General features: G+C 39.9%; 1 protein-coding gene across 1 annotated transcript in view; it reads right to left on the bottom strand.

Moving 5' to 3' along the window:
- LOC103275383 (neuroendocrine convertase 2-like) overlaps positions 1-26,951 on the bottom strand; it is a 161,553-nt gene extending 134,602 nt beyond the window's left edge. Inside the window, exons 1-2 of the mRNA XM_008072797.2 lie at positions 26,916-26,951; positions 26,544-26,648 (exon numbers count right to left, since the gene is read on the bottom strand). Coding sequence (XP_008070988.2) covers positions 26,544-26,648; positions 26,916-26,951 — 141 coding nt within the window. The remainder of the gene's footprint in view (positions 1-26,543; positions 26,649-26,915) is intronic.
- Between the last annotated feature and the right edge of the window lie 382 nt (positions 26,952-27,333).

Raw genomic sequence — 27,333 nt, 5'->3', positions numbered from 1 at the left:
AGCCCCAACAGACCAGACCAGAAATCAAATGGAGTCACCCATGCTAAAGTTCCACAACACCAGACCCAAACTAAGCAGTAAGCAATTTGAAGTGCTCACAAACGAGATGGAATTGTCCATTGCCTCTTTCCTTACTTAGCCTGACAAGATGGTTAGTGACTTAGGTCTTCAGTACAAGAAAGAAGCCTGAGATACCTTTTAGAAAAATGCTTACCCTTAAGTTCATACACTGGCCATTCTCTGGCTTGAGAGAAAAATAGTTAGAACTTAGGCCAGGCCTAAGAAATCTTTCAATGTTTTGGCCGCAGTACCTAGGTTCTTAGAGTGGGGAAGTCCAGCCTCAGTATTCCTTCCCCTTGATCCAGCTGTTAGGTGCTCACTAGATTGACCAGTTTCTTCTAGAAAGTCTGAGGCTGTTTCTATGTGTAACCATCATGATGGGGTACAGCAACGTGTGCTCAGATATGATATCAATTCATCATGCAAATTCTAAGCATACTTCCATACTTCCTTGAAATCTCCTTAGGAATTCAAACTCATCATGAATGCTCCCATTGCTGAATGTCTTTTTTTCATTATAGGTCTTTTTTCAGAGTTTAGCTTTCAATTATTTTCTACTCTCTTTATCTACCTATTTTTGTATCTACGTTTCTATCTATCATCCATCTATCTATCTTTAATCTAACATCTATCTATCATCTATCTGTCTATCTAATCTATCATTTATCATTTGCCTAATATCTATCTATCTTTCTATCATCTATCAATCTAACATCTATCTATCTACCTACCTATCTCTATCTGTTATCTATCTCTATCTGTCTACATCTATCTGTCTATCTCTATCTAAAATCTGTCTATCTATATCTATCTATCTATCACCTCCATCTATCATATATCTCTATCATCTATCTATTATCTATCTATCATCTAACATCTATCATGTATCTACCGTCTATCATATCTATCTGTATATCTAACATCTATCTATCATCTCTATCTATATCAATTTAACATCTATCTATCTATCATATATCTATCATGTATCTATCTAACATTTATCTACCTATCTACCAAAGTAACACCTATCTATCTCTATCTATTATCTATCTCTATCTGTCTATCATCTATCTATCTCTATCTAACATCTATCTATCTATCTATCTAATCTATCAGCTACATCTACCATATATCTCTATCATCTATCATATCTGTCATGCATCTATCTAGCATTCACCTATCATCTGTGTATCTGACATCTATCTATCTCTCTTATCTATCTCTATCTAACATCTATCTATATAATCTCTATCATCTATCTAACATCTATCTATATGTCTATATCTATCTATCATCAGCCATCATCTTTATTTCTCATATATCTTTATCTATCTATTGTCTGTCTATCTATCTATCTATCTATCTATCTATCTATCTATCTATCTATCTATCTATCTTCATCATCATCATCTATCTATCTGCCTATCCAGCCATCTATCTATTGTAGCATCTTTGCCTTTCCATTTGAATGTAGCGTCTGAGGAAAGTGATCAGGTTCCCTGTCCAGTTGTTCAGTGGGGTAGGACATAAAAAGTCACTCTTGGCAAATGGTTCAACAGTTAACAGGGCTAGTGGGATTTAAACCATCACATTGAGGCCTAACTCCCTAAGATCCCCAATTGTAACCATTCTTCGGGCAAAGCAATGAGCAATGAAGAAAATCTTCCCCCAGAATACAGAGAAATAAGAAACCTGAGATCTGAATAACCTTTAAATCATGGTAGGTTATCTACACGACTTCCTCAGACTCATTCTCTCTAGCCTGCATTATTAACAGGAAAAAGACAGAATGTCTCACTCTATTAAAAAAAAAAAAAGCCTAGCATAACACTTTTTTTTCACAGCATGTATACCCTTTCAAAGGAAATACTTCCACTAATGAGTCTCCTTTGCTTGTCCATTAGTTATCAGGCACTACTTAGGAGGAAAAAAAAAAACCTTTCCTTTAATTAATGTGGCTGTTCCTTAGGTCTCCTTTGGAGATTTTCTTTTCATCCTGAGCTACAGAAATAAGATGAGGAGGAGGTGTTACACTGGCGTGAACTTATCTGCATTTGATACAACAATGAGGTGCTTCCTTCTTTCTTTTCTTGTGTAAGATTGTCTTAGAAAAGAATAGCCCATGGGCTGAAGTGAATATTTAAAACAAGCACAGAAAATGGAAAAAAAAATGGATGTTTCTTCTTAAAGTTACATAGAAATTGGCGTAAATGGCAGACTGAGAGCAACTCCCCACCTCCTCTTCTTAAAATTCTTAGACATTACTAATGTGTGTGTATATATATAATCCCATAATAGGATATATGTATACATATGGAGTGAGGAGTGACTCTCAGTCTGCCATTTGTGACAATATTATAAATATAAAACCTGAAATATAAACATGCCTATATAAAAATATGCCTATATAAAAATATGCCTAAATGTGCCTTTATATATATGCATATATCTCGATCATCTATCTGTCTAATCTCCATGCTTAACTGCATTGAGTGGAGCATACACCATGAGAAATTCCTGAAATATGGAGTCACACTAACAAAGAATATTCATTCCAGGACAGAAGAGAACTATTATGGGTTGTGTGCATGGCACTGGGAAACTCAAAGTTTGAGAATGTTCTGGGAGGGGGTGGTATCTAAGGGCAGTAGTCAAGTGGTTTATTGGGACATCATACTAGGGATAGCCAGGTGGGATAACAGCTACCCTGAAATTCCCAGAGAGGGACTTTGTCCACAGATAGGGAGTAGTGAGTGTGAAAGTTGCAATATCCAGAAGGTTTAGAATTGTTCTTCAGGGAAAAGAGGGAGAAGGTGAAGAAAGCAGGATTTGTTTCAAGTTGTAGTCATATCACTTGCAAGACCTGCCAGGCAAGTGGAAATGCAGTGGATGGAAAGGAATAATCCCCTGAGGTTATTGGAAAGCAAATCAGAACAATCCATTTTTGCAGCAGACACCAGTTCCCCAAACTGCTGCCGTTGGAGTTTATAGTTTGCCAAATTTTATTTGCAGATATGCTTTATTTGGTCAGCTAGCAAGCCTAAAGGTATATGAAGAATGCTGATTCATTGCTCAGGTATCATTTTGATCTCAAACACTCTGGCACTACACTCTGGCACTAGGCGTACCTCGTTATCACCTCCTGACTGAAGGACTTACTGGAGAATCTTCTTCTTTTTGGGGGGTTGGGGGAGAACCTTTTATTTGTCTTAGGTAGATCTAATAGACACTTTCCCTAATCAAAGAATTCTGGAACAAAACTGCCTTCTTAATATATATGGCCCACTATACTTAGACACAGGTCACAGGTTCCTTCTGAGTTTTTTTTTAATGTTGTGGTCTGTTTCTGTCACCCAGGCTGGATTGCAATGGCACGATCACGGTTTACTGAAGCCCCAACCTCCTGGGCTCAGGTGATCCTTCTACCTGAGCCTCCTGATTAGGTAAGATATAGGTGCACACCACCATGCTGGCTAATTTTTGTGATTTTTTTTGTAGAGATGGAGATCTCATTATGTTGCCCAGGCTGGTCTCGAACTCCTGGGCTCAAGCAATCCTCCTGCCTTGGCCTCCCAAGGTGCTGGACTTATAGCTGTGAGCCACCAGGCCCAACTTAGAACTAATTTCTCTGTTGCCTGGAGTGGTATGCTAGGTGGTGCTGGATGCAGCATCTAGTACCCTGGTCTATAGTGTACATGTGACTGCTGATACTGGAAGTATTGGAGATCAAATGTCTCAATAGAGTCTATCTTAAGGTGGGCTAAAATTAAATGGAGGGATGCAAAATTAGTAAGGGCACCCGTGAACTACTCCAGGTAACTCTGAGGATGAGTGGGAGGCTCTGTCATACTTTCTGAAACACAAAGGACCCATGTCTGATCTCCACGTGGCATCATTTTGGAATGAAGCATAACCATCAGTTCAGAACCAAAACACAATGTAGATCCACCAATTCCATTTCTGGTGGCTATCTTAAAGAAACAATTACACACATGAACAAAGACACATACATTATTTATGTAGTGAAAAATCTGAAACAAATTTCCACCAATAGGTTAATAGTTAAATAAACAGCATACGTACATTTTGTAATGGTATGCAGTTGTGTTAATAAGAAAAAATTTAATACATGTGTTGCTTATAAGTCAAGTGTATACTACATATGGGGGAAGAAAATTTGCAAAATAGTACATACAAATATGTTTCAATTTTAGTTAAAAAATCCTGGAACAAAAAATAAAACTCTATTTACATATGTACACATATATCCATGTTGACATAAAATAAAATGTCTGAAAGCTATACTTTAAACCGGTAATAGTATTTTCTTCAAGGGAGGAGTGAATTTTTAGCATAAAAATGCATTCATGTATTACTTGTGCATTAACATAAAAAAGTACTGCTTAAACCCAGTTTGAATCACCGCTTCAAGAGTAGAATCAGCAATTTTATCTGAGAAACAAGGATATTTGCATGTGGATGTGCTACACAGACACACCCTGAGACACTCTAAGTTTTCAAACATTTAAAAGTTTTGCAGTGAATATTCAAATACCATACTAGCAATAAAACACTCTGCTTTTATGAAAAAAGAAAGTAAAGCAAATAAAAAATTTAAATAAAAATAGAAAAGATATAAATTTCACTACAAAATGCAGAGAATCCAAAATAAATTCTGGAGAGAAAGGGAAACAAAGAAACAGGAATCAGAATGTTCACAGGCCTCTCCACAGCACCACTGAAAGAAAAGCTAAGGGAGGAACACTTCCAACATTATGAGAGACATTTATTTCCAATCTAATAATGGATAATCAGCAAAACCTATCAATTTATTTAAACATAAATTCAAAATCCTGAAAAATCACTTCCCATGAAGAATATTCTCCATCAGAATGAGGGAGAAGTCTGAGGTAGAGTAATGAAGGAGATCCAGGAAAGAGAGATCCAAAGCTGTGAAGCCCAAGGGAATTCCTGGGATTGGAAGAAAGTGCTAGGGTAAGAGAAGTGAGGTGGTTCCAGAGGGCAACCACTACATAGTAAGCCATCAAGGAATTGTGGCTCCAGGATGGATGGATGAATGACTCAACTAAATAACGCAATAAATAGTTTAGTCGATACATTTGATCATACTGAGAGGAGATTTAGGAAACTATCTGAAAATGCAGAGGAAAAAATTAGACATAAGGACATAGGAAAATGAACAAATAAAACTTAAGGCCATCATTAACTCCAGAAAAAACAAAAAGCCGTTTGAGAAAGGCAATATTATTGGTATAAGTAGCTCAACTGTGAATAATACTTAAATATTCATACTAATATAATGATATGTGTGTATGTGTGCTTGAGTATATTGCATTTGAGAAAGTTAAATCCTCATCCTTCATAGAAAAAAGCAAATAGGTAACATCTGAAATTAAACAAATCAATGCATTTCAGCATGCATATATTATTTAAAAATGTGGAGTTAAATAGTGCAAGATGCAGTTAAAGAATTGACAGACAATGCACCTGAGAGACTGAGACTTGGAATTTGAGAGAGCTGGGGAATAAGACTATTGTGGTTAATTATAAGTCTTGTATTTGATTTTAGAACTGTAAACTGTATTTTTTTAGTGAAACCACAATGAAAATAAAATCACCTACTCATAACTGTGATTTTTTAAAATGACATGAAAAATTGTTAAAGGGCAGCAAACAAAGATGCTAATATATAGGTAAGTCTAAGAAATCAGTATCAGTCACTATGTAATTAAATGCTAGAGAACAAAATATAACCATGGCTATCATCTTTTAAACACCCTAGTATCATCTCATTTAATGCTCACATCAACCCTTGAGATAGGTGCTACTATCATCAACCACATTTTATAGATGTGATTATAAGAAGTCAAATAACTTATGTAAACTCAAGCAATTGAAAAGTGGAGTGGTGGACCTAGTATTAATTAGGATTAATTCAAAGTTCATAATTCTAGTTCCAATTCTACACACTAGAAAGACTAGGGGGTTACAGAAATTCAGAAAGGAATGAAAGCTCTGAATTCATTCCTCAATTTTTTTCTAGACCAAGCAGTATGAGAAATTTCAGCTGACTGCAAGTTTCCTCATACTTCAAGGAAAATTTAAATCCAGTGTAATTTCCTATTTGATCATGTGCTGATTTGAATTAAAAAAAATAATTTTATTGGAGGTTCTTTGAAACTCAGTTTCTACACATTTTTTCATCAGGTTATTTTAAAATTTATCACCATAAAACTTAAGAGCTGTTCCAAATCTCTATGAAAAATAGTAACATGTCAAAGTTTTCAGAGAACCTTGTTTTCTATTGTATTTGATTTAAATAAGCACATGAAATAAGCACAGCTGATAACCTTAATCATTTCACAGAGGGGGACATTGAGGACCTTAGAAGCTAAGTGGTTTTCTGGAGCCCACATGGACAATAAGCGACACAGTTGTGATTAGAACTCACAACTTCAGCCAGGCTCGGTGGCTCAGTCTGTAATCCCAGCGCTTTGGGAGGCCGAGGTGAGTGGATTGCCTGAAGCCTGTGGGTTTGAGACCCGCTGGGCAACTTGGAGAGACCTCATCTCTACAATAAATCAAAAGTTAGCCGGGCGTGGTGGCACGCGCCTGTAGTTCCAGCTACGTGGAGGGCTGAGGCAGAAGGATCACCGGAGCCCCGCAGGTTGAGGCTTCAGTGGCTGGGAGCGACCACTGCACTCTAGTCTGGGTGACAGTGAGATTTCAACTCAAAAAAAAAAAAAAAAAAAAGAAAGAACTCACAACTTCTAATTCTTCCTTTAACTCTCTTTTTACCACACATGTTGTCACCTGTTGATATCACTGTGTTGAAAGGGACACACAGTTTTTGTTTCATGCCAAAGCACACTTTGAAAAAGTCCACTTCTTTTAGGTCTTTTTCAAATGCATTGATTTCTTAAACTTGCACCAAAAATGGAATCTTTATACAAAATACAATTAGGTGACAACTCCCAATGACTGTAGTTCCTATGCAACTATAAAACTAAAACAAGTATACAAGTTAGATTAAACACCACCGCAGAAACAACAATATCCAAAGACTCAACACTGACTTAAAGACAATGATGATATGCTATGGACTTCCAGGGTGTAGTGTCTTAGGGCTCAGCCTGTTTGCCCATTTCAACATGCTGCATGCCATGATTCAGTTCATTTGTCTTCTTGTTACTTATTGTTGCCTAATAAATAATGTCACAAGTTAATGGCATAAAACCACCAGCTTATCTGGCTCAAGATTTTTGGAGTCAGGTATTAAGAAGTTATATGACTGATGGTTTGTCTCTAGGTAACATCAGTTGGAAAGGCTAAGAGCTAAAAAAAAAAAAATGCACTTCCAAGATGGTTTTTTCACTCATATGTCTGGTATCTTGGTGTTCCTTGGCCTCTCTCTCTCCCTATAGTATATCAACATTTCCAGCTAGCTTGGCCTTTTCACAGCATGGTGTTCTCTGGGTGGTCACACTTCCTGTGTGGTGGTTGGCTTCCAAGAGGAAGCTACTAGGTTAAGTCGGGGCTGGCTATACCCAGAATTGAAACAATATCATCCGCTCCACACTTTCCAGGATAAAGAGTCACAAAACCTTCATGTGGGTAGAGAAATGGACTCTACCTCTTGATAAAGGAGGAGCCAGTTTCTGTCATATAAGGTCATATATGATGAGAGAAGTTGTGCCATCCATATAAGGACATTACAAGTGTCCGAGTTTGGAGTCAATGCACCATCCTTTCTCAATAACAAGAGACTACATAGTAGTAATTGTTGCCAAGATAATTTAAACATGAGAGCTGAACTTATGGGAAGGTCTCAATTCCAAAGAATTACTCAGAAGAATAGAATATGCTATTATTAATAAAAACAAACACAGTGCAAGGAACTCCTATGGCTCCCCATATCCAGTTTATCCCTCCTTCCTGAGCACAGGGGAGAACTAAACTTCTTGGCCAGTTCCCATGAAGACAAGCATTGTGCCTAGTTTTGGCCAATGGTTGGTGAGGAGAGTGACATGACATTTTCAAACTATGGCATTGATGAGTGAGTTGAGTTTATCATACTTTCACTTCCTCGTTCTCTTCCAGGGTCCAGGAAGCCATATGTCAGGATGGTGGCATTTCAAGATGGTGGAAACTTTAACAGAACCAGTTACTGAAATATTATGCTAATCAGAGCTTCTATCAACCCACACTGGATTAACAGCAGGAGTGAAAAGGGAACAATTGTGTACACACCAATTTTTTTCACAGACTAAGGGCAGGCAAGGAGAACAAGTAGAGAATTAAGTAGGAGAAGAGCAAGAGAAGTAAATGACACCATCACCTTTTCTGCTCTGGCAAAGGTATAATGTATTTATGAAACTAACGTGTACTTTCAAAGATGGAGCCAACACCTCTATTTTTGAAGTCTCAAGCATTTATTTGCAGATATTTGTACTTTTATTGTGATTTCATGATAAAGATTAAAAATTAAGGAAATTTATTTCCAGACGCTTGGACTTTCATTGTTTTTTAATGGTAGAGATGATAAAATGGACAAAATTAGTTCAGGTTAAGTGACTTGCCCATGTCACATGAATAAATGTTAGAATAATTTTGGGGGGGACATGGATGTAAGTCAAATATTAGGTTATAGTTTAGCTGTGGAAGATATAATCTTTGATTGAATTTGTCTGTGTCTGAGATGGCTTGAATTACTCATTTAAAAAGAATAGCTATTAAATTTTATAAAAATTTGATTTGGTCCACACTTGAGTGCCACCTAGTATTCTCATAATTAACAATTAGCTATTGATTTTTGTTCACTAATTAAATTTTTTGTGATTAAACATCAATCAGTTGTAGATGTGTGGACAAGTTATAAACTGGATTCAAACTGTCTTAAAGGACCAGATTGAAAATTGATTAGTCTGGTGATTTCGGCCATGTGAATAACTATATTAGATTGCTCCATGGCAAATAAACTGATTTCTGAGAAAGCAATACACACAGACAAGTCAACTAGATTCAGAGTGATGCAGTTAAGCCCTGTAAACACATCTCTGCATAGCCTCTCTGGTGAGACACTGTTTTTCATTTCACTTGAATGATTTTTTGGGACTTTGAGCGATTTATAATTTCCTTTTAATATGGGATCAGTGTAAGATACTCCTTAGCGTCTATATTAATAGATTGATATCATCTTGGACAAACGGTTCTGAACTTTGTCATTTTTTTTCCTATTCAACCTTTTAATTAAGAACTGGTTGAGAATATTGATACTGATTAAAACCATAGATGACAGGAAGCTGAGAAAGAGATGGAATCAGGATCTAATAAAATCTTGACAAGTCAGAATGAACTCTAACAAGTTGAAAAATTCAAAAAGTAAATCCTTTTTAAAGTCTCTTGTTTTAGAACCAATACCTCAATCCTCCAAGGGTAGATTGGTTACTAGCTCATTTGAAAAGGACCTAGAAATTTTAGCTAATTGTAGGGCCAGTATTAATCAATAAGATCTATAATTTCCAGAAAAGGTTAAAATGATCTTACAATGTCTTAATAAAAAGAGTACATTTTAAAATACGGGAAAGTATGGGAAGTAAGAGTCTGAGACTGCTGTGCCTTAAGAGTATGCCTGGATGGTGTGTTTACTTCCCAAATAATGTTCAGAGAAGTGGGCTCAAGAAGGCATGGGGAATGAATGCCAAATTCGATTAAACATCTGAAAGAACCAGAATGTTTACTTTAAGAAGGTCCAGGGAACATGATAACTATTTTCAAGTTTGAAGGGTTCTCACATGGAATATGGAATGATTTGGCTCCAAAAATCAGAACCTGGATTGTGAATCAAGGCTACAAGGAGACAGCTTTGGAGTTACCTTAAGGAAGAGCTTTTATGTGGTCTGCCTTGGCAAACAATGGAGTCAAAGACTGGTTCCAGAGATGTCTTGTCAGATACTGGGCCATCCTGACTTGGGAGGCTGTACAGTAGGAATTGCAAAATGGTGGTGCTTATGCAAATTTGTTCTGCTGACACATTTTCTTTAGCTTGAAGAGTGTGTTAAGACATTTTGGTTTAGTCACTAATTTTTTTTTAAAGACCCAAGATTCTGTACAGAGGTTGATATTTGTAGATCTGCCAATGATGGGCTTCCATTATTGGCAATAATGATCAGCTGAGAAAGAGGATCTGCTTTCTCCTTTTGACAGCACATGTACTCTGAGTTTCCACAGTCCCCACCACTCCCTATTGTACTCCTCACATAACTCCTGCTTGAGTTGTTGCCCTGCTCACATCTGGTCCACCCCAATTTATCACTTATTTGTTTGGCCTCTCTAGGCATTCTGTTTGTCACCTCTGTTGGACACACTGATAGACTGGCCTGGAAAACAGGATTTGTTTAGAAATCAATGGTTTTCAAAGTTTATTTTTAGTTGAAGGACCCCAACTCCTCCACACCCATGATGCCAAGTGAAATCTTAAGTTGGATCCTAATTTATAAAACACGAAAGAAGAGCTATTATATTTAGAGTAGATGAATAACCTCTACCTTATCATTTAACATTTTTCCCGAGACAAGAACTCTGCTGAGTTGGTCTGAACAACACAGGATTTGAAATTCTCTTCTACAAGATGAAGATACTGATATGTAAATGGTAGTTCTTTTAAACACTTTGGAGAAGGGGTGTCCAATCTTTTGGCTTCCCTGAGCCACACTGAGTAAAGAGGAATTGTCTTGGGCCACACATAAATTATGTAATATAGTTAGGGTATATACATAATAAGACTTATTTCTTAAATTTTTTTTATTACAAAGTTTCGAAAAATAAGAACAATATAAACTAGTGGGATATTTAACCTTGTTTTTGTAAAACTTATCTGTCAATATCTGGTTTGATGGAAGTGGCAATTATCGTTTAACATTTTCCCTGAGACAAGAAAGGCCCATTTCTCAGATGAAGATGAAGATATGTAAAGAAAGGTCACAAACTAGTGGGAATATTTGGGTTTTAGTCTTTGCTTTGCTGTTAAGCATCTGAAGAGCCTTCAGGCTTGTCCCTGGAATCTCAGCTATGAAGACCTGAGGGAACATTTTAGACACCAACTAGTCCACACACCTCATTGTAGAGATAAGGGAACTGAAGACTGGGAGATAAAATGGCTTGTTCAAGGAAAACAGGGGTTAATCAGTGTCAGAGCAAGTTCTGGAACTCAAGAATGACCTCAAATTAGATCCTCTCCCTCATATTCCTTCTCTCCCTCATAGAGAATTATTTGAGTTTCTTTCCACACAGTTTTAATTGCTTTGCTTTGCTTCTGTTGGGGAGAGGGGCTTTCTCATGTCAATTCTCTGAGGTGTGCTTATAAACTAACATCCATTAAGACATTCTTTACTTGGGGTGGGCTGCTTTCCCTTCTCAGGGGAAACAGAAAATGGAAAATTGTTTTGTCTTACCTGTTTTCTCTTGAGCAATACATTCTTTATTGCTAAATGGGACATGCTTGCCATAGAGAAGATGGAAAACACAACATTTTCGGTACAGATAATGGCAAACCAATTAGATAAACTCCAGCAATTGGGTTGTTATTCAGACATGAATCTCTTTGTCTAACTGCTGTTTACTCATTTCTAGACCTAGCTGCACTCTTATCCTCTCCTGAACCCACAAGGCTTTGAAATTACTGGAAATGGCAGGAATTCAATTCCACTCATTTTCAAAGTTCCCTTGATTTGGATTTAAGAGCACGGAACCTGTTTATGGATGCAGATGCGATCACAAAGATGTCAATGGGCACCGTAAGGGAAAATGACTAGACCAACCTAAAAATACCCAAAGAGATTCTATAGAGTGTTTTTAAAAACCTTTTTGATGCATCTCTAATTTCAAACTTACTTTTGCCTCACAGAACATTATCTTAGGAAAATTCAGTAGCTAGATAGACATATCTATTTTAACCATTCATTTAAGTCACCACCAAGGAACATTTATAGTTTCCTTAAGCTAAGTATTGAATAAAATTTATTTTGGAGCCGTAGTTTGAGGAGTGAGAAATTACATTCTAGATAGATTTTTTTTTGAGACTTAACAGGAAATTATTTTAAGAACTCTATCTTCCTGAAGTCCATGAAAATGTGACCTGGATGAAATCCAACACAACTTGGATTTTAATTCTTGTTAATTGGAGGTTAAAGTTTTTTCCGTTGGGTTTGCAATCAAACTTGATCTTTCTCATGACTTTTATATAGTTTCTTAAAATAAAAAAGAGGTGCCTGACTCAGAGTCTTCTCTTGCCATGTCAGACAGAGGCTGTTTCCTGGTAACTTCGTCCGGCAACTTATAGAATCCGGTTGTGGCTCTGAGCTGATGCCTCGTTGGCCTTGAGATTTTAGGTGCTACATTCTCATTATTCTGGGTCCAATGTGACTCCTTGCTTTAAAGCACACTGCTCAGGCCAGTCACAGCAGTGTCCAGTTGAAACAAAATTCATGCTATCATTTTAATTTCCTAAGTTCATGGGTGTACCATGAATTTCAATACCCAATGAAAAAAGGTTTGAAAAATAGATTAGAGAGGGGGAAAGTGAAGAAACATTGAAATCTCTAATAAGAAATAATCACAGAGGTGTTCAATTTACTCCCATGAGATGAGGATGAGGTAGAACACGTTGACTAAACTGGTCTTCTCTTGACCTCTGACCCTCTTCCTATATGAATTTCTGCTTCTTTGTCTCCTTTGCTGGTACCCAGTTGTATCCTCGATTTCTGAATCTTGGAGTGCTCTCTGACTCAGTCCCACACAAGTTTTCTTCTCTATTTATGAGGCAATCTCAGCTAGACTCCTGGCACTGAAGGCTAACAGTATGTGGGTGCTCCCCGCCACTTTATATCTCAAATTCTGATCTCTCTCCTAGATTCTTAAGTTCTTTTGTTTATTTCACATCTTCACTTGGTTACTTGACACAAACCTCATATGTTAGTATGCTTTACACTAAGCTCTCAGTTCCCCATCCATTCCCCATCAAATGGCTCCTCCCACTGTCTTGCCCATCTGCATAAGTGCTGGACCCCTTCTATAGTAACTCAGGTCAATCACTTAGGAGTCACCTTTGCCTTCTCACTTTCTCTCTCATTTCTTAGCTAATCCATCAGCAAACTTGAAGACTCTATCTTCACGACATGCCCCCAAATCTGATTTGTTTCTCACCGCCTCTACCACTTCTACCCTGGCCTTTGCTACTGGCCTTTTCTGGAATATTGCACTCATTACACAATGATCTCCCTGGTTTCCAATCATTCCTCATCCCCACCTCCACCACATAGTCTACTGTTTTCCCGGAGGCAGACAAATCCCATCTCACTCAAATCCAATTCAAAGTTCTCACCCTGACCTATGATGCTGTCCTTGCTCATGCTCCCTTGGCCTTCTCTGACCTTGTCTGTTTCCTCATTCTCCTTGGCTCACTCCTTTGCAGTCTCGCTGGAATACTAACTGTTCCTAGAACACAAGTGTGTCCTGGGCTCCAGACCTTTTTTTCCCCTTACTGGTACCTTTCCCTGGAATGTTCTTTCTCCAGATATCCACATGGATACCTCCTCACTGTCTTTGGGCATTTATTTCTTTATTTTTTGAGCTGGGGTCTCACTCTGTTTCCCAAGCTAGAGTGCAGTAGCATGATCACAGCTCACCGCAACTTCCACCTCCTGGGCTCAGATGATCCTCCTACCTCAGCTTCCCAAGTAGCTGAGACTACTACATCCAGGATACCACCAAGCCCAGGTGACATATGTATATCTAGGTGCATATATAGGTACAGAAAAGGTTTTACCTTACCTTGTTGCCTAGGCTGGTCTTGAACTCTTGGGCTCAAACAATTTTTCTACCTTGGCCTCCCAAAATGCTGGGATTACAAGCATGAACCACCACACCTGGCCAGAGTCTATATGTAAATGTCACCTTATTGGAGTAGCTGCCAGTGGGTGCTTTTTGTAAAACAGAAACACCCCTCCTGTGGGATGTCCTCATCCCACCCTCTGCTCTGTTCATCTTTGTGGTGCTTTGGCCTTGAGCCATGCAATTGTTTGGTTATCTGTTTCTTGCTTCTCTCCTTCATCCCCACTAGCACATATGCTCCATGGGAAGAGGACTCTGTCTTGTTCATGGCTGGATCTCATACCCAGAAGAGTGCTCTTCATATAGTTTGGGTTCACTAAACACTTGCTGAATAAATGCATGGTTTTCTAACGAGGAACTAGACAAAGGAGTTACCTTGAGAGTTTCATAAGCACACACATAATACTCATTTTCAGAAGATAATCATAGAGGCATTTTGGAGGTTTAAACACATCTCCTTCTGCACCTCCCTTGTGGGAAGGTTGGGAGGAAATCACATGAGGCAGGTCAGGAGAAATTTGCCCTACAGACATCTAAGATTTTTTTCCAGAAAGTCCTAAAAGTTCACTAGCCCACTACCTGGGTGTCTTGGTCCTGTAAATTATCAGGATGATACGGTGCCAACTCTTCTCTTCATGTTGCTTTTTATCTACACTAGGGCTTGTTAGAATTCTCCCAAGGAGAGTTAAAATTCCCCACAGATGTCAGGGCTTGCTGACATTGTGCCTCACAGCATGTTCCTGTTTCTCCGTTAGTAAGCACGGCAGTGAGGACAGTAGCCATTATTTAAAAATGTGCTCACAACATCTGGAAAAAAACTCAGGCTTACTCTTTAGCAGATTTCCCCATGCCTTTCTGAAGATGTAGTAGATAATTCTCCCTTGTTCCCCCAGAAGAGTTAATTATAGTGCTAGCAGCAGCTCTTTGAGACTGGAAGCCAGGCACATCTGCAATGCCCAGAGGAGATGCTGGAAGTCTCCCCTGCTGCATACTAAAAGCAGCAGATGAGGGCAGATGAGCTTTCCCCACAGGTTGGAGCATCCATGAAAACATCTCTCCGCTGCTTCTTCTCTGGACTTCTACCATCACAATTCTCCTCCCGATGCTGCCAAGTCACTCTCCAAATGCTTCACCGCAGAACAGTTTACACCCACTGACCTCTCCATGTGGTGTCTAGAAAATGAATTTGACCGCCAGATGGGAGGTTAAGTCAGAAACCGCTCCACTTGGGTTTCTCTGCTTCACTATTTAGGATCAAAAGTCAAGGTCACCTATCCACAGATTCATTTTCCCCTCTGAGTTCAATGCAATCTCAGGAAGAGGGAAGTAAGGGATGGGAGTGGGGACCTGGACTGTGCAGGGAGAGCCACTGACCCTGAAAGTCATATTAACTCTTCCTGAAAGGTTAAGGGTTGGGCAGAATTTTGTCCCCCACAGTCTCTAGCCTCTGGTCTTACTTTCATGATTATGTTACATTACACTGTTTTTTTTTTTGAGTTGGAGTCTCACTCTGTCGCCCAGACTGGAGTGCGGTGGCCGCTCCCGGCCACCACAGCCTTGATCTGCTGGGCTCCGGGGATCCTTCCACCTCAGCCTTTCGCGTAGCGGGATTACAGGAGTGCGCTACCATGCCCAGTTAATTTTTTGATTTTATTGTAGAGATGAGGTCTCGCCTGCCCAGGTGGGTCTCGAACCCACGGGCTCAGGCAATCCACTTACCTCAGCCTCTCAAAGGCAAGGGATTACAGGCTGAGCCACCGAGCCCGGCTTACATTACACTGTTTAAGTGACTTTGTGGATATAATTAATGTCAGTATTCTGCTGGTCTTAAAAGAGGGAGATTACCCTGGGTATCTGGGTGGCTCCAAGGAAGTACTTAAAAACAGAAGGAGACATCAGAGAGAAGGGGAACACACAAAGGATTTGACGTGTGTTGCTGACTTGAAGATGGAAGAAGCCACATGAGAAGAAAGGCGGGCCGCCCTAGGAACAGGGTACAAACCCAGCCAACAGTCCCAAGGAAACAGGAACGTCATTCCTGCAACCCCAAGGAATTGAATTCTGCTGACAGCCTGGAGTGGATTCTTCTCTATGGTCTCTAGATAAGAAAGAGCCCAAAGATTTTAGCCTACTGAGACCCTACCCTGAGAATTCAGCCATGCCACACTAGATTTATAATCTACAGAAATTGTGAGTTAATGCATTTATGTTCTTTCAAACTGTTATGTTTGTGCTAATTTGCTATGCAGTAGTAGAAAACAAATGCACAGTGGCAAGTGCTTCACTCTGTTGCTCAGGCTGCAGTGCAGTGCCATGATGATGGCTGACTGTAGCCTTGACCTACTGGGCTCAGGTGATCCTCCCACCTCAACCTTCCAAGTAGCTGGGACTAGACACCACTACGCCTGGCTAACTTTTGATCTTTTTTTTTTTTTCTGAGATGGAGGTCTCATGATGTTGCCCAAACTGGTTTTCAACTCCTGGGCTTAAGCAATCCTGCCTTGGTCTCCCAAAGTACTGGGATTACAGGTGTAAGCCACTGCGCCAGGCCTGATCTTCCCTTTGATCCTATGAGTTAATGCCTATTATCATTCCATTTTGTAGATAGGGGAACTAGGTTCTCAAAGCTTTGGTAATAACCTGCCTAAGACCACCCAGCTGGCAGAGCAGAAATCACATGATGACTGTCCAACTCCAGGGTTGTTCCTCTACCCTGGGGTTTCTCAAGTTTAGCACTATTGGCATTTTGGCCCAGATAATTGCTTGTTGTGGGGGATGTCTTGTGCCTTCAGGATATTTAGCAGCATCCTTGGTCTTGAATCTCTGGATGCCAGTGGCACCTCCTGTTGTGACGGTCCAAACTGTCTACACATTTCCAAGTGCCTCCTAAAAACAAAATCACCCTTAGTTGAGAAATGCTGTCTTACACATTAAGCCATATGGTATTCTTGAACCTCAGAAGAAAATGCCTATTCAAGGGCCTGGGAGTAAATTGGAACTTTCTTGACACCTCCAGAAGCGCCATCATCAATTCAGGCTCATCCTATGAGTATTGCAGGGGTTCTTCTGAGCTGTGTCACCAAGCCAGAAAAGGTGAAACAATGAGGTCTGAGTGGGACACAATGGGGAGGTCCCAGGGTACAGCAGATCAGAGCATTCCCCTCCAAGACTAAGCTCCTCAAAAGGATGGTCATATTGACTTCATCTTCATGCTACCAGATGAACTTGGGGCTCATCCATGCATGGAAGTAGCTCCCATAAAATGTCTCCTAGATTAAGTGTTCGTTTGTCTCCTTCTTTGAAGATTATTTGAGTGAGGTGGGCATGGCAGCTGCAGTGGAAGTTGTAGTGGGTCCCCCACATGTCCTTTTCAGAGTCATTACACATTTCATTTAGCTGCTAAACATGGTTTTTCACTGATAGTTACCTTTGGTAACAGGAGGTGACTTGCCCAAGACTATGCTCCCTTTTTGGGGAGTGTTCCTTGCCAATAACTCATCATTATGGGGGCACAATAGCCTGGTTCCTCTCCTTCACATTGGGGTAACTCTGAAGGGCCACCCCTGCCTCCGAGTTTCCTCTGTTGCAAGCTCATTTCAGGTAAGTTTTTCCCTTTGCCCAATGTTGCCTTCCTCACTCCCCATTTCAGAGTATTTTCAGGAAATACAAGAGAAGCCACCATCTTTGTTTACGTTTTCACAGAGGAATTGCAATTTAGGGACTGAATTCTAAAGTGTGTAAAGGGGAAATTATGCATGGTTAAAGTTAACTTTGAACATTTCTCAGGGAGATTAGAAGCCGGTATTGTGTCTCGATGTCTTGCAAAGTGATGTTTTCTTTCACAACAGAATCTGGTCCCATCCCATTGTTCTCACAGCAGATGAAGAAATTGACTTGGGTTTAGGAAATATTTTGTACCAAGAATATTATCTTTAAATGGCGTCATCTCTTGCCCAAACAGATGAAATGCTCGCACTGTGAGAGGCACCAGGGAAGCAAAGCCTACTGCATGTTCAGCTGCTTATAGCTGCTCAGTTCATGACCTCTTCAGGGCATAAGTGAATTGAGCGGAATGGTGAGCTCAAGTTTCCACCCTTTTTCTTGCTCTCTATCCTTTTTTTTACTTTTCCATTTATAGCTGAGTTCATTGTATTCACATAAGTTACCTCAATTTATGATGGAACTTTGTTTCTTTTAACTATATTATTTTTAATTTAGAGAATCCAATTATTCATTAATGAGATATATATTTCTTAAAGAACTACAAGTTCATAAGTAATATCAACCCTCACTTGGTTTTTCATTTAAATTGGACTTAGGCAGGGCATGGTAGCTCATGCCCGTAATCTCAGCACTTTGGGAGACCAAGGCAAGAGGATTGCTTGAGCCCTTGAGTTCAAGACCAGCTTAGGCAGCATCGTGAGACTTTGTCTTTACAAAAACAAAAATAAAAATTAGCCAGGCATAGTGGCTTGCACTTGTAGTCCCAGTTACTTGGAAGGCTGAGTCAGAAGGATCACCTGAGCCCAGGAGGTAGAGGTTACAGTGAGCCGTAATCATGCCAATGTACTCTAGACTGGGCAACATAGTGAAACCCCTCCTCAAAAAAAAATCAGACTTGATATTGAGAGGAGTCATGAGTTTTATTTTCTCTCCATCTGTTATGGCTGTGGGGCCCCAGGGAAGTCACTTACTCTCTTTGGGTCTATTTCATCTCAATGATAAAATTAAAGCTTTAAGGCAAAAGGCTGAATCAATGTTTTCTTAGGACTCTTCCTGTTCTATAATTCTCTTTGTACATAGGAGCAGGGAAAAGTCATTTAGGAACTACAAATCATGACAGAGCAGCCCTGTGGAGTGATGAAAACCCTTTACAAATCATGGGAATTTTGGTAAGTCACAAACCACCCTTGGTCCAAGGGGAAACGAGGCAGTGGAGAAATAGCAGCCACGAATGCCTTCTGGAATAAAAGTTTTGCAAAAATACAAAATGCTATGATTACTTTTGTATTTGCTATAATATTAACAATAAACCTACCAAGTATATGTTTCTTAATAAGTAAAATATAACCAAATCAAAATTTGGAAGATACATTGGAGAATTCCTACATGTTTCTTAGAGCAGCCTCGAGCCTCAAACCTCCTCATTTGAGAGTTAATAAGTATGAGTACAAACATCAGCCTATTGTTTGGGTGTAAATCCTTTTAAAAAGGCACTAAAATGATATAATTTCTTTACCCAGCCCCCTGGCTGTGATGCCTTCCTGTACCCACTGTACTGGTAAGCAGAGGGCACGCACACTCTGTTAGTTACCCACTGGACGAAGATTTTATCAAGACAAAAGGGGAAGAGGAAATTTTTCTTCATGACATTTTCAATTTGAAAGTAGGCTTTCCCAAAGATAATGTTGTTTTCCTTTCTATTCCTCAACTTTTAATCTAAGTAATCAAATAATTAACAAATATAAGTCAAAGAAAAGAAGAGTTTGACCACTAGGCTTACAAATCACATCCAGTTCATTTTAAAGAACAGAAAAATTCTCTTTGGCTCTGGTGGTACTGTTCTATGAGATTTTTGAGGTGATCGTATAATCTAGTGACACTAATTTTTGTAAGTTATTAAAGTATACTAAAAATTCCACAAATATGTTAAAGAATAGACCCTTAAAGAGCAAAAATAGATGGTTTCTGGATCATCTAGCTGCCATCTATGGTTATTAGACATGTGGATGCATCTGGATTGAAAAGGAACTAGAAATATAAGAGTGCCAAAACATACATGGCAAATATTATACATAGAAAACATTACTCATTTTTTGACGTGAGGGAACCAAGAAAAATTTCACTGGATGGATAGGTGTTTCTGACTCTTAAAATTGGAACCCCAAAAGCCTATGCCATAAGAGATAAGATAGACAACTGGGACCTCATCAAACTGAAAAGCTTTTGCAAAGCAAAAGAAACCATCAAGAGAGCAGGGAGACAGCTCACAGATTGAGAGAAAATATTTGCTAAGTGTATATCTGAAAAAGATTAACCTCCAGAATCTACAAGGAACTTAAATGAGCCAAAGGGAAACAAATGAACAGCCCTATTAAAAAGTGGGCATGGCCAGGCTTGGTGGCAGGTCGGGCTTGGTGGCTCAGCCTGTAATTCCAGTGCTTTGGGAGGCCGAAGTGAGTGGATTGCCTGAGTCCGCGGGTTGGAGACCCGCCTGGGCAACTTGGCGAGACCTCATCTCTACAATAAATCAAAAATTAGCCCGGCATGGTAGCGTGCGCCTGTAGTTCCAGCTACTTGGAAGGCTGAGGTGGAAGGATCGCCGGAGCCCAGCAGGTTGAGGGAGCAGCCACTGTACTCCAGTCTGAGTAACAGAGTGAGACTCCAACTCAAAAAAAAAAAAAGAAAAAGTGGGCAAAGGACATGAATAGACCACTTCTCAAAAGAAGACATATGAGCACCCAACAGACACATGAAAAAATGCTCAGCCTCACAAATCATCAGAGAAACACAAGACAAAACTATACTGAGAAACCACTTACCTCCAATAAGAATGGCCATGGCCATCATTAATAAATCAATAAATCAAAACCAACAGATGCTGGTGAGTATGCCAAGAAAAGGGGATGCTTCTACACTGTTGATGGGAGTGTAAACTAGTTCAACTTCTATGGAAAATAGTGTGGCAATTTTTAAAAGAACTAGAAATTGACCTTCTATATGACCCAGCAATCCTCTTCTAGAAATATACCCAGAGAAACTCAAGTCTTTCTACAAAAAAGATATTTGCACATGCATGTTTATTGCAGCATTATTCACAATAGAAAAACCATAGAACCAACTGTGCTGCCCATTGAAAATGGACTGGATAAAAAACAGTGTGGTACATATACACAATGGAATATTACGCAGCCATAAGGAAAGACAAAATTATGGGCTTTGCAGCAACTTGAATGGGTTTACAGTCTATCATACTCAGTGATCTATCACAGAAACAAAGAACTGAGTACTACATGTTCCCACTCATAAGTGGGTCTTAAACAGTAATCACAATACTGAAAGAGAGGGATCAGCAGCAGTGGGACACTACCAGGGAAGGATGTGACACATAACATCACTGACAGTACCTGATCCTAAACCAGGCGAATGAGGACCAGTGGGAGGCCCTAACTTCACCTTCACATAGACCACTTATGTACCTAATCCTAACTTGTACCCTACATCCTTAAAATAAAATAAAGGTGGGGGAAGAGATCTTGAAGAATATGGTTGTAATAAAATAGCTTAGAAAAAATATTTGTAATTCTAGAGTCAAATATAACTTCTCTCAACAAATGAAGCTCAGGTTATTTTTTGTTAAATTACTTGGTTTCCATACAACGAGTATGTGTTGCCCACACAGCAACACGAGTCCTTAATGCATTTAAAATATATTTTGTTTTAATACTCTATTTCAGACGTGCAAGGATGGTTTGACAGAACTGTGAAGTGAATATGACTTTAAATAAATCTATTCTCCAGTAGTTTTTTAAGTACTTGTAGAGTTTATAGGATTTGATATGTTGACTATACACTAAAGTTAGGTTTGGCTTCAAGATTTGTTGATGTTGTTCAAGCTAAAGTTGAACAAATCTCACAGAGGACTTGGGCAGAGAATATTTGTTCTTGGCCCTAGAGATTAAAAATGGTTCTTCAGGGGATTCTTGGATATTAAAACTTGGAAGTAGGCTTATTGGGCTTGGGTGGGCTCAGAGTGGGTTTCCATTACCCACAATTAAGAATGTGTTTAAAAGAGAAGCTAAAGAAAAGACTAACCGATACTTCTGTTTCCACGTGGATGCACATTTTAAGATAACAATAAAATATAAGATAAGAAAAACAATACTATTTCATGAATTAAAATTATGAAGAAAAATAGTTATTTATCCATTCATTTGGCAGTCATTTTCTGAGCATCTACGATGTACTCAAAACTGTGCTATGCAAAGATATTACAGAAATAAACAAGATGCAACATTTGATTTTTAGTATCTAAATGATGATACTCAGCAGCCTGTTAACCTTTCAGCAGAAAGAATTGGGAAGCCAAGAGAACACCTTCAAAACAGTCTACATCATACTCGGTGATCTATCACAGAAGCAAGGAACTGAGTACCATATGTTCCCACTTATAAGTGGACCCTGAACAATTAACATAATACTACAAGAAAGGGATTGACAGTAGTGGGAAACTTCTAGGGAAAGAGGGACACATTTCATCAATAAGGGTCCTGATCTCAAACTAAGTGAAGCGGGACCTAACTGAGACCCAAAATTTACCTGAATAATGACCATTTGTATAACTAACACTGAATTGTATCCCACATGTTTAAAATAAAAATTAATGGCTCAGCCTGTAATCCTTCGCCTTTGGGAGGCTGAGGTGAGTGGATTGCCTGAGCCCACGGGTTTGAGACCCGCCTGGGCAGTGAGACCTCATCTCTACAATAAATCAAAAAAATCAGCCGGGCATGGTAGCGCATGCCTGTAATTCCGGCTACTTGGAAGGCTGAGGCGGAAGGATCGCCGGAGCCCAGCAGGTCGAGGCTGTGGTGGCCGGGAGCAGCCACTGCAGTCCAGTCTGGGCGACAGAGTGAGACTCCAACAACAAAAAATAAAATAAAATAAAATAAAAATTAAAAACAAAAAATAGTCTACATCAGAATCTGTTTTCTTAGCTATTGTCCTGCATATTGAGGAAGAAAGATGAACATCTTGAAAGCAGCACTTAATAATCCCTTTTTAGTCTTTTTTTTTCCTGTTTTTCCCTTAAACATAAAAATTAGTTGCAAATGGGGGACCAAAATTATTCAAATTTCTGTTCTGAAGCCAAAACAAAACAAAAAACTACCTTGGCCCTCCATCTTTTTCTCTTTTAATTCTTGGGTTGGTAGCAGATCCCAGCGGCTTCTTTAGCCTGAAAGCGACCTAGGAAGATCCAGCCCTGGAAGCCTGGAGCAGCTCAGACCAGCCTGCGCTTATGTGCATGGTTCCCTGGCCTTTATATTCCGCTTCACAAGCCTGGGACAATGAATGACAGAGACCTAGAAGTCAGGCAGAGACAAGAAGGAGAAGGAAGATGGGGCTGCCAGCATGGTTTAAGTTAGTAGTTCTAGGAGACGAGACATTTCAGAGAATAACAAAACAATTTACTCTTCAGCTTTTGGTTCACAAGTGGAACTTGTGACATCCACACAAGAGACAAAAAACTGGATCAACAATTCTTCTGGCCACTCTGCTTCTCATTTCCTTCCTATACTTTCTATGCTTGATTTATTTTTCCTTTTTGCAGCTTGTCTGAATGCGCTTGCAAACCCTTGAAGTGGGATATTCATTTAATGTCTGTAAGCCCACAGGGCAGAATCCTTATATAGCAACTTTTGTACTGTTCATCGTCAACAATTTCTGTTTGCAAATAGTTACTGCTATATATTGCTATCAGCAGATGCTAAAATTAGACAGCCACAACAGCATAATTCAGGAAAGACTCAGGCCTTAATCTAATATTTTGGAACAAGACAGTCACCATTAGCAGTTTTTTTTTCCTTTTGCAAAGATTTTTGAGATTTTTTTTTGTGTGTGTTTCACTTCCTTTCCTAGAATGAGTTTATTATTGACAATATTCTTGACATTTAACCTTGAAGACAGAGGAAAAGATACAGGAGATTTGAGCTTCTTCAATTTTCCGGCTATTTTATGTTGTTTTTTTGTGGGCAAGGCAGATGGTTACCTCTACCAGATAAAGACAGCTGGCTACCAAGACCCTTATAATGAAGGGTAAAATAATACACTTTTTTAGTGATAATAAATAATATTTTGAGGAAAAAGACAAATGATTAGAGTCACCAGTGTCTAGGGCTGGGCATGGTGTCTCACTCTTATAATCCCAGTTTATGGGGAAGCCAAGGTTGGAGGATTTCTTGAGGCCAGGAGTTTGAGACAAGCCTGGTCAATGTAGTGAGACTGTATCTCTACAAAAAATAAAATAATTAGCTGGGTGTGGTGACATGTGCCTGTAGTCCCAACTACTTGGAAGGCTGAGGTGGGAGGATCACTTAAGGCAAGAAGTTTGAGGCTACGATGAGCTATAATGGCATCACTGCACTCAAGCCTGAGTGACAGAGGAAGACCCTGTTTCTAAATAAATACATAAATAATTAAAAAATCGCCACTGTCTGATCTTTTTTATTCCTCAACCCATCTCATTTTCTTCTTTTTTAAAAAAAGTCACTCTACACTTAAGATTCAACATTTCAGAGATCATTTCAAGAAGTCCCAGAATGAGATAATCTTAGTCTAGTGGTTCCAAATAGTCTCTCTGATGCAAACAATGGCTTTTGAGTTTTACTCTTTCTCAGTTTTACTTCCTTAAGCCTTTCAATCATCTCTTTCCTTCTGCCCCCAGTTTCTTTTATGTGTGTTTTCTCTGGGTAATCTTGGGACGATGCCTTTAATCATGGAAGAAGAGAAGCCAATGGGATTTTTAAGAAAGCATATAAATAAAAGAAAACATCAGGCATGGTGGCTCATACCTGTCATCCCAGCAGTTTGGGAAGCAGAGAAAAGAGGATTGTCTGAGCCCAAAGGTTCGAGACCAGCCTGGACAAATTGTCTTGACAATATACAAATCAAAAAATTAGCCTGGCATGGTGGTGTGCACCTTTAGTCCCAGTTATTAGGGTGGCTGAGGTAGAAGGATTGCCTGAGCCCAACAGGTCAAGGTTGTGGTAGCTGTGAGCATGTAACTTCAGTGGATGACAGAGTGAGACTCCAAATCAAACAGGAAGAAGGAAAGAAAGAAAGGGAAGGAAGGAAGGAAGGAAGGAAGGAAGAAAGAAAGAAAGAAAGAAAGAAAGAAAGAAAGAAAGAAAGAAAGAAAGAAAGAAAGAAAGGAATGAAGGAAGACAATTGACCATAAAGGGCAAGATTATGGGGCATGGTTGAAGTGTGCAGAAAACCCATGTCATAGTGTACCAGAGTGAACTTTGTCCACAGGTACCCACCTTGGACTCACAAATGAGACAGGCAAGACCCCTACCCACACGGCTGCCCAAGGAAATCCCCAGGCAATTAATTGGTACAGCCAGCACCAAGGCTGTTATCACACAGAGCAGAGACCATCTTCCTTAGGTTGTGATGTTGCTTCTGTAACTAATTTTTTTATTTGTATATTGTTGAGACAGGGTCTTGCCAAGTTGTCTAGGCTGGTCTCGATCCCCTGGCTTCAGGCGATCCTTTCACCCCTGCCACCCAAAGTGCTGGGGTGACAGGCATAAGCCACCTTGTCTGGCTATTTTCTCTTATTTATATACTTTCTTACAAGGTCTTTTAAGAATATCTGACGTTGTCTCAGCAGCACAGGCAGCTTGGCTGCCACTGCAAAAGCAAAGATAAAGTCCACTTCTGGGAAGGTGAGAATCCCTGGCTTGAGGAGTTAAAGGGAAATTGCTTATGGTCTGTCAGCTGGGCATCTGCTGAGGAGCCTGCTTCATATGCATTCCTAATTAAAGCCCCAGTTAAATTCAGGGAAATATTCCCATGAAAAGTCCCACAAGAATGAGCTTTCAGATTCCATTGGCTCAGAAGAGGTCTCCTGCAAATCCCTAATTCATGCATCTGCCACACTTTTCATTAACTCGTCTCTGAGAGTCCTGGGGTAGAGGTTACGCTGCCTTCTGTGTATGGACAGCAACTTGCCTAGATTGTTACATACTTTTCCTCTTAGTGAGTTGCATAAGAGAAATCAGAATCTACCCAACTGGGTGAATGTATAGGTACAGGGGGATGGATGGTGGGAGGTGTGATTACAAAAGTTCCCACTCTGGAAAGCAAGGAGTGGAAACATGGGAGAGAAACTACTTTGTGGCTAAGATAAGATGTTTGGTTAAGGGAAAGTTGAATCTGAGCTGTCGGGGAGGAATAGGAACTGTGATCCGGTGTCCAGGAGTAGGGTAAAGATGGGGGATGGGAAAATGGGGTCATGAGCATCAAGAGGACAGTTGATGGTAAATTAGATCAGTACTAGAAAATACAGGACGAGAAGAAAAGCTGACTTGGTCTCGTGGCCGCAATCATGCATGAATATTGAGGTCTACTGCCTGCCATTAGCAGATCACTTTCTGGTCATTTTTTTCCCACTCACAATATGAGGCATGGCAGACTCAGTATGTGGATTCACCAGTAGAAATCATCCATAAAATGACTCACTAAATGGCATGGAGTCTTCTCATCCATCACAGGCCAAAGCATGTCCCAGGCAACCTACAGTCCTCACCCTCACTCAAGGCAAGACAGTCAGTAAAAGGGTGGTATCCCTGTGCCCCCGTCATCCTAAGCCCTATAAAGGGGCCTAGGATGACTCATTATGCACAAGACTGAGGAGCAGAGCATCCACTTTGCAAAGCATTCATTGAGCCCATCACAGTACACTAAGTGCCATTAATACAAAGTCCCCTGCTAGCCCCTCTACCTTCCTGCAGTGGGCTCAGCTATGGCAGCAGAGGCTGGGAAGCAGGTTTCCAGGGAAAACTCACCCTGGGGTCTCTCTCCAGCAGCTGCCTGTGGTGCAGGCTTCGTCTTCTCTTGGCATTTGCAAGGCCATTGTGATAAAAGTGGTACAGGCCTTCAGCGAAGGGGAGCTGTGAAGAGTCAAACAGAAACAAGGCACGGTTAGTTTCTGGGGCTGGTCCAGGGATAGGGATCCCAAACCTGGGCTGCTTGCAGGGGACTGGTTGGAGAGGCATGGGAGGAAACCACTATCCTATCAGACTTGATCTTCTCTTTCTCTGTCTTTCTACTCCTTCCCTTCTCCTTGCCTTTTCTTGTGTGTTACCCTCCCCCTCCACATCCACAATAACATCTATTCTTTCACCCCTTTCTTTAGTTTCTACACATCCTTTGGTTACCTCTCCATTTCCATGGAGTCTTGCCTTTTCATTCATACCCACATCAGATTCTCCATTCTCCTATTTTGGACCAGTGTTTGTACTCCATGTATCATCTGGATGCTTCAGAATCATGTTGTGACCCAGTCCTGTCTTTGCAGCTGGATTGTCGATCTTGTGTCTTGGACTTTCTCTGTAACCTCCTTGGTGCTTCTTATCAGGATGGCCACAGTGTGACCACCTATATTTAATAAGTGCTTGTTGTATGACAGGACAAGGTTCCTTCTATCTTCCCATTCCAAGGATCCTTGGGGTCAGGTATGAGTGTCAGAGTCAGAGAAGCCATAATAGTGAGAGCTTGTCTTTGGCACAGGGCATGTAAGCATCTTGGGGAACCTAAAGAGAATGTCATTTGTTCCATAATTCAAGGCAGCTTGGT

Source organism: Carlito syrichta, unplaced genomic scaffold, assembly GCF_000164805.1.
Source record: "Carlito syrichta isolate Samal-C Ts95f unplaced genomic scaffold, Tarsius_syrichta-2.0.1 Scaffold115608, whole genome shotgun sequence".
Lineage (NCBI taxonomy): Eukaryota > Metazoa > Chordata > Mammalia > Primates > Tarsiidae > Carlito > Carlito syrichta.
The sequence above is the reverse complement of the archived record's forward strand: the minus strand, read 5'-3'. Positions and strand labels throughout refer to the sequence as shown.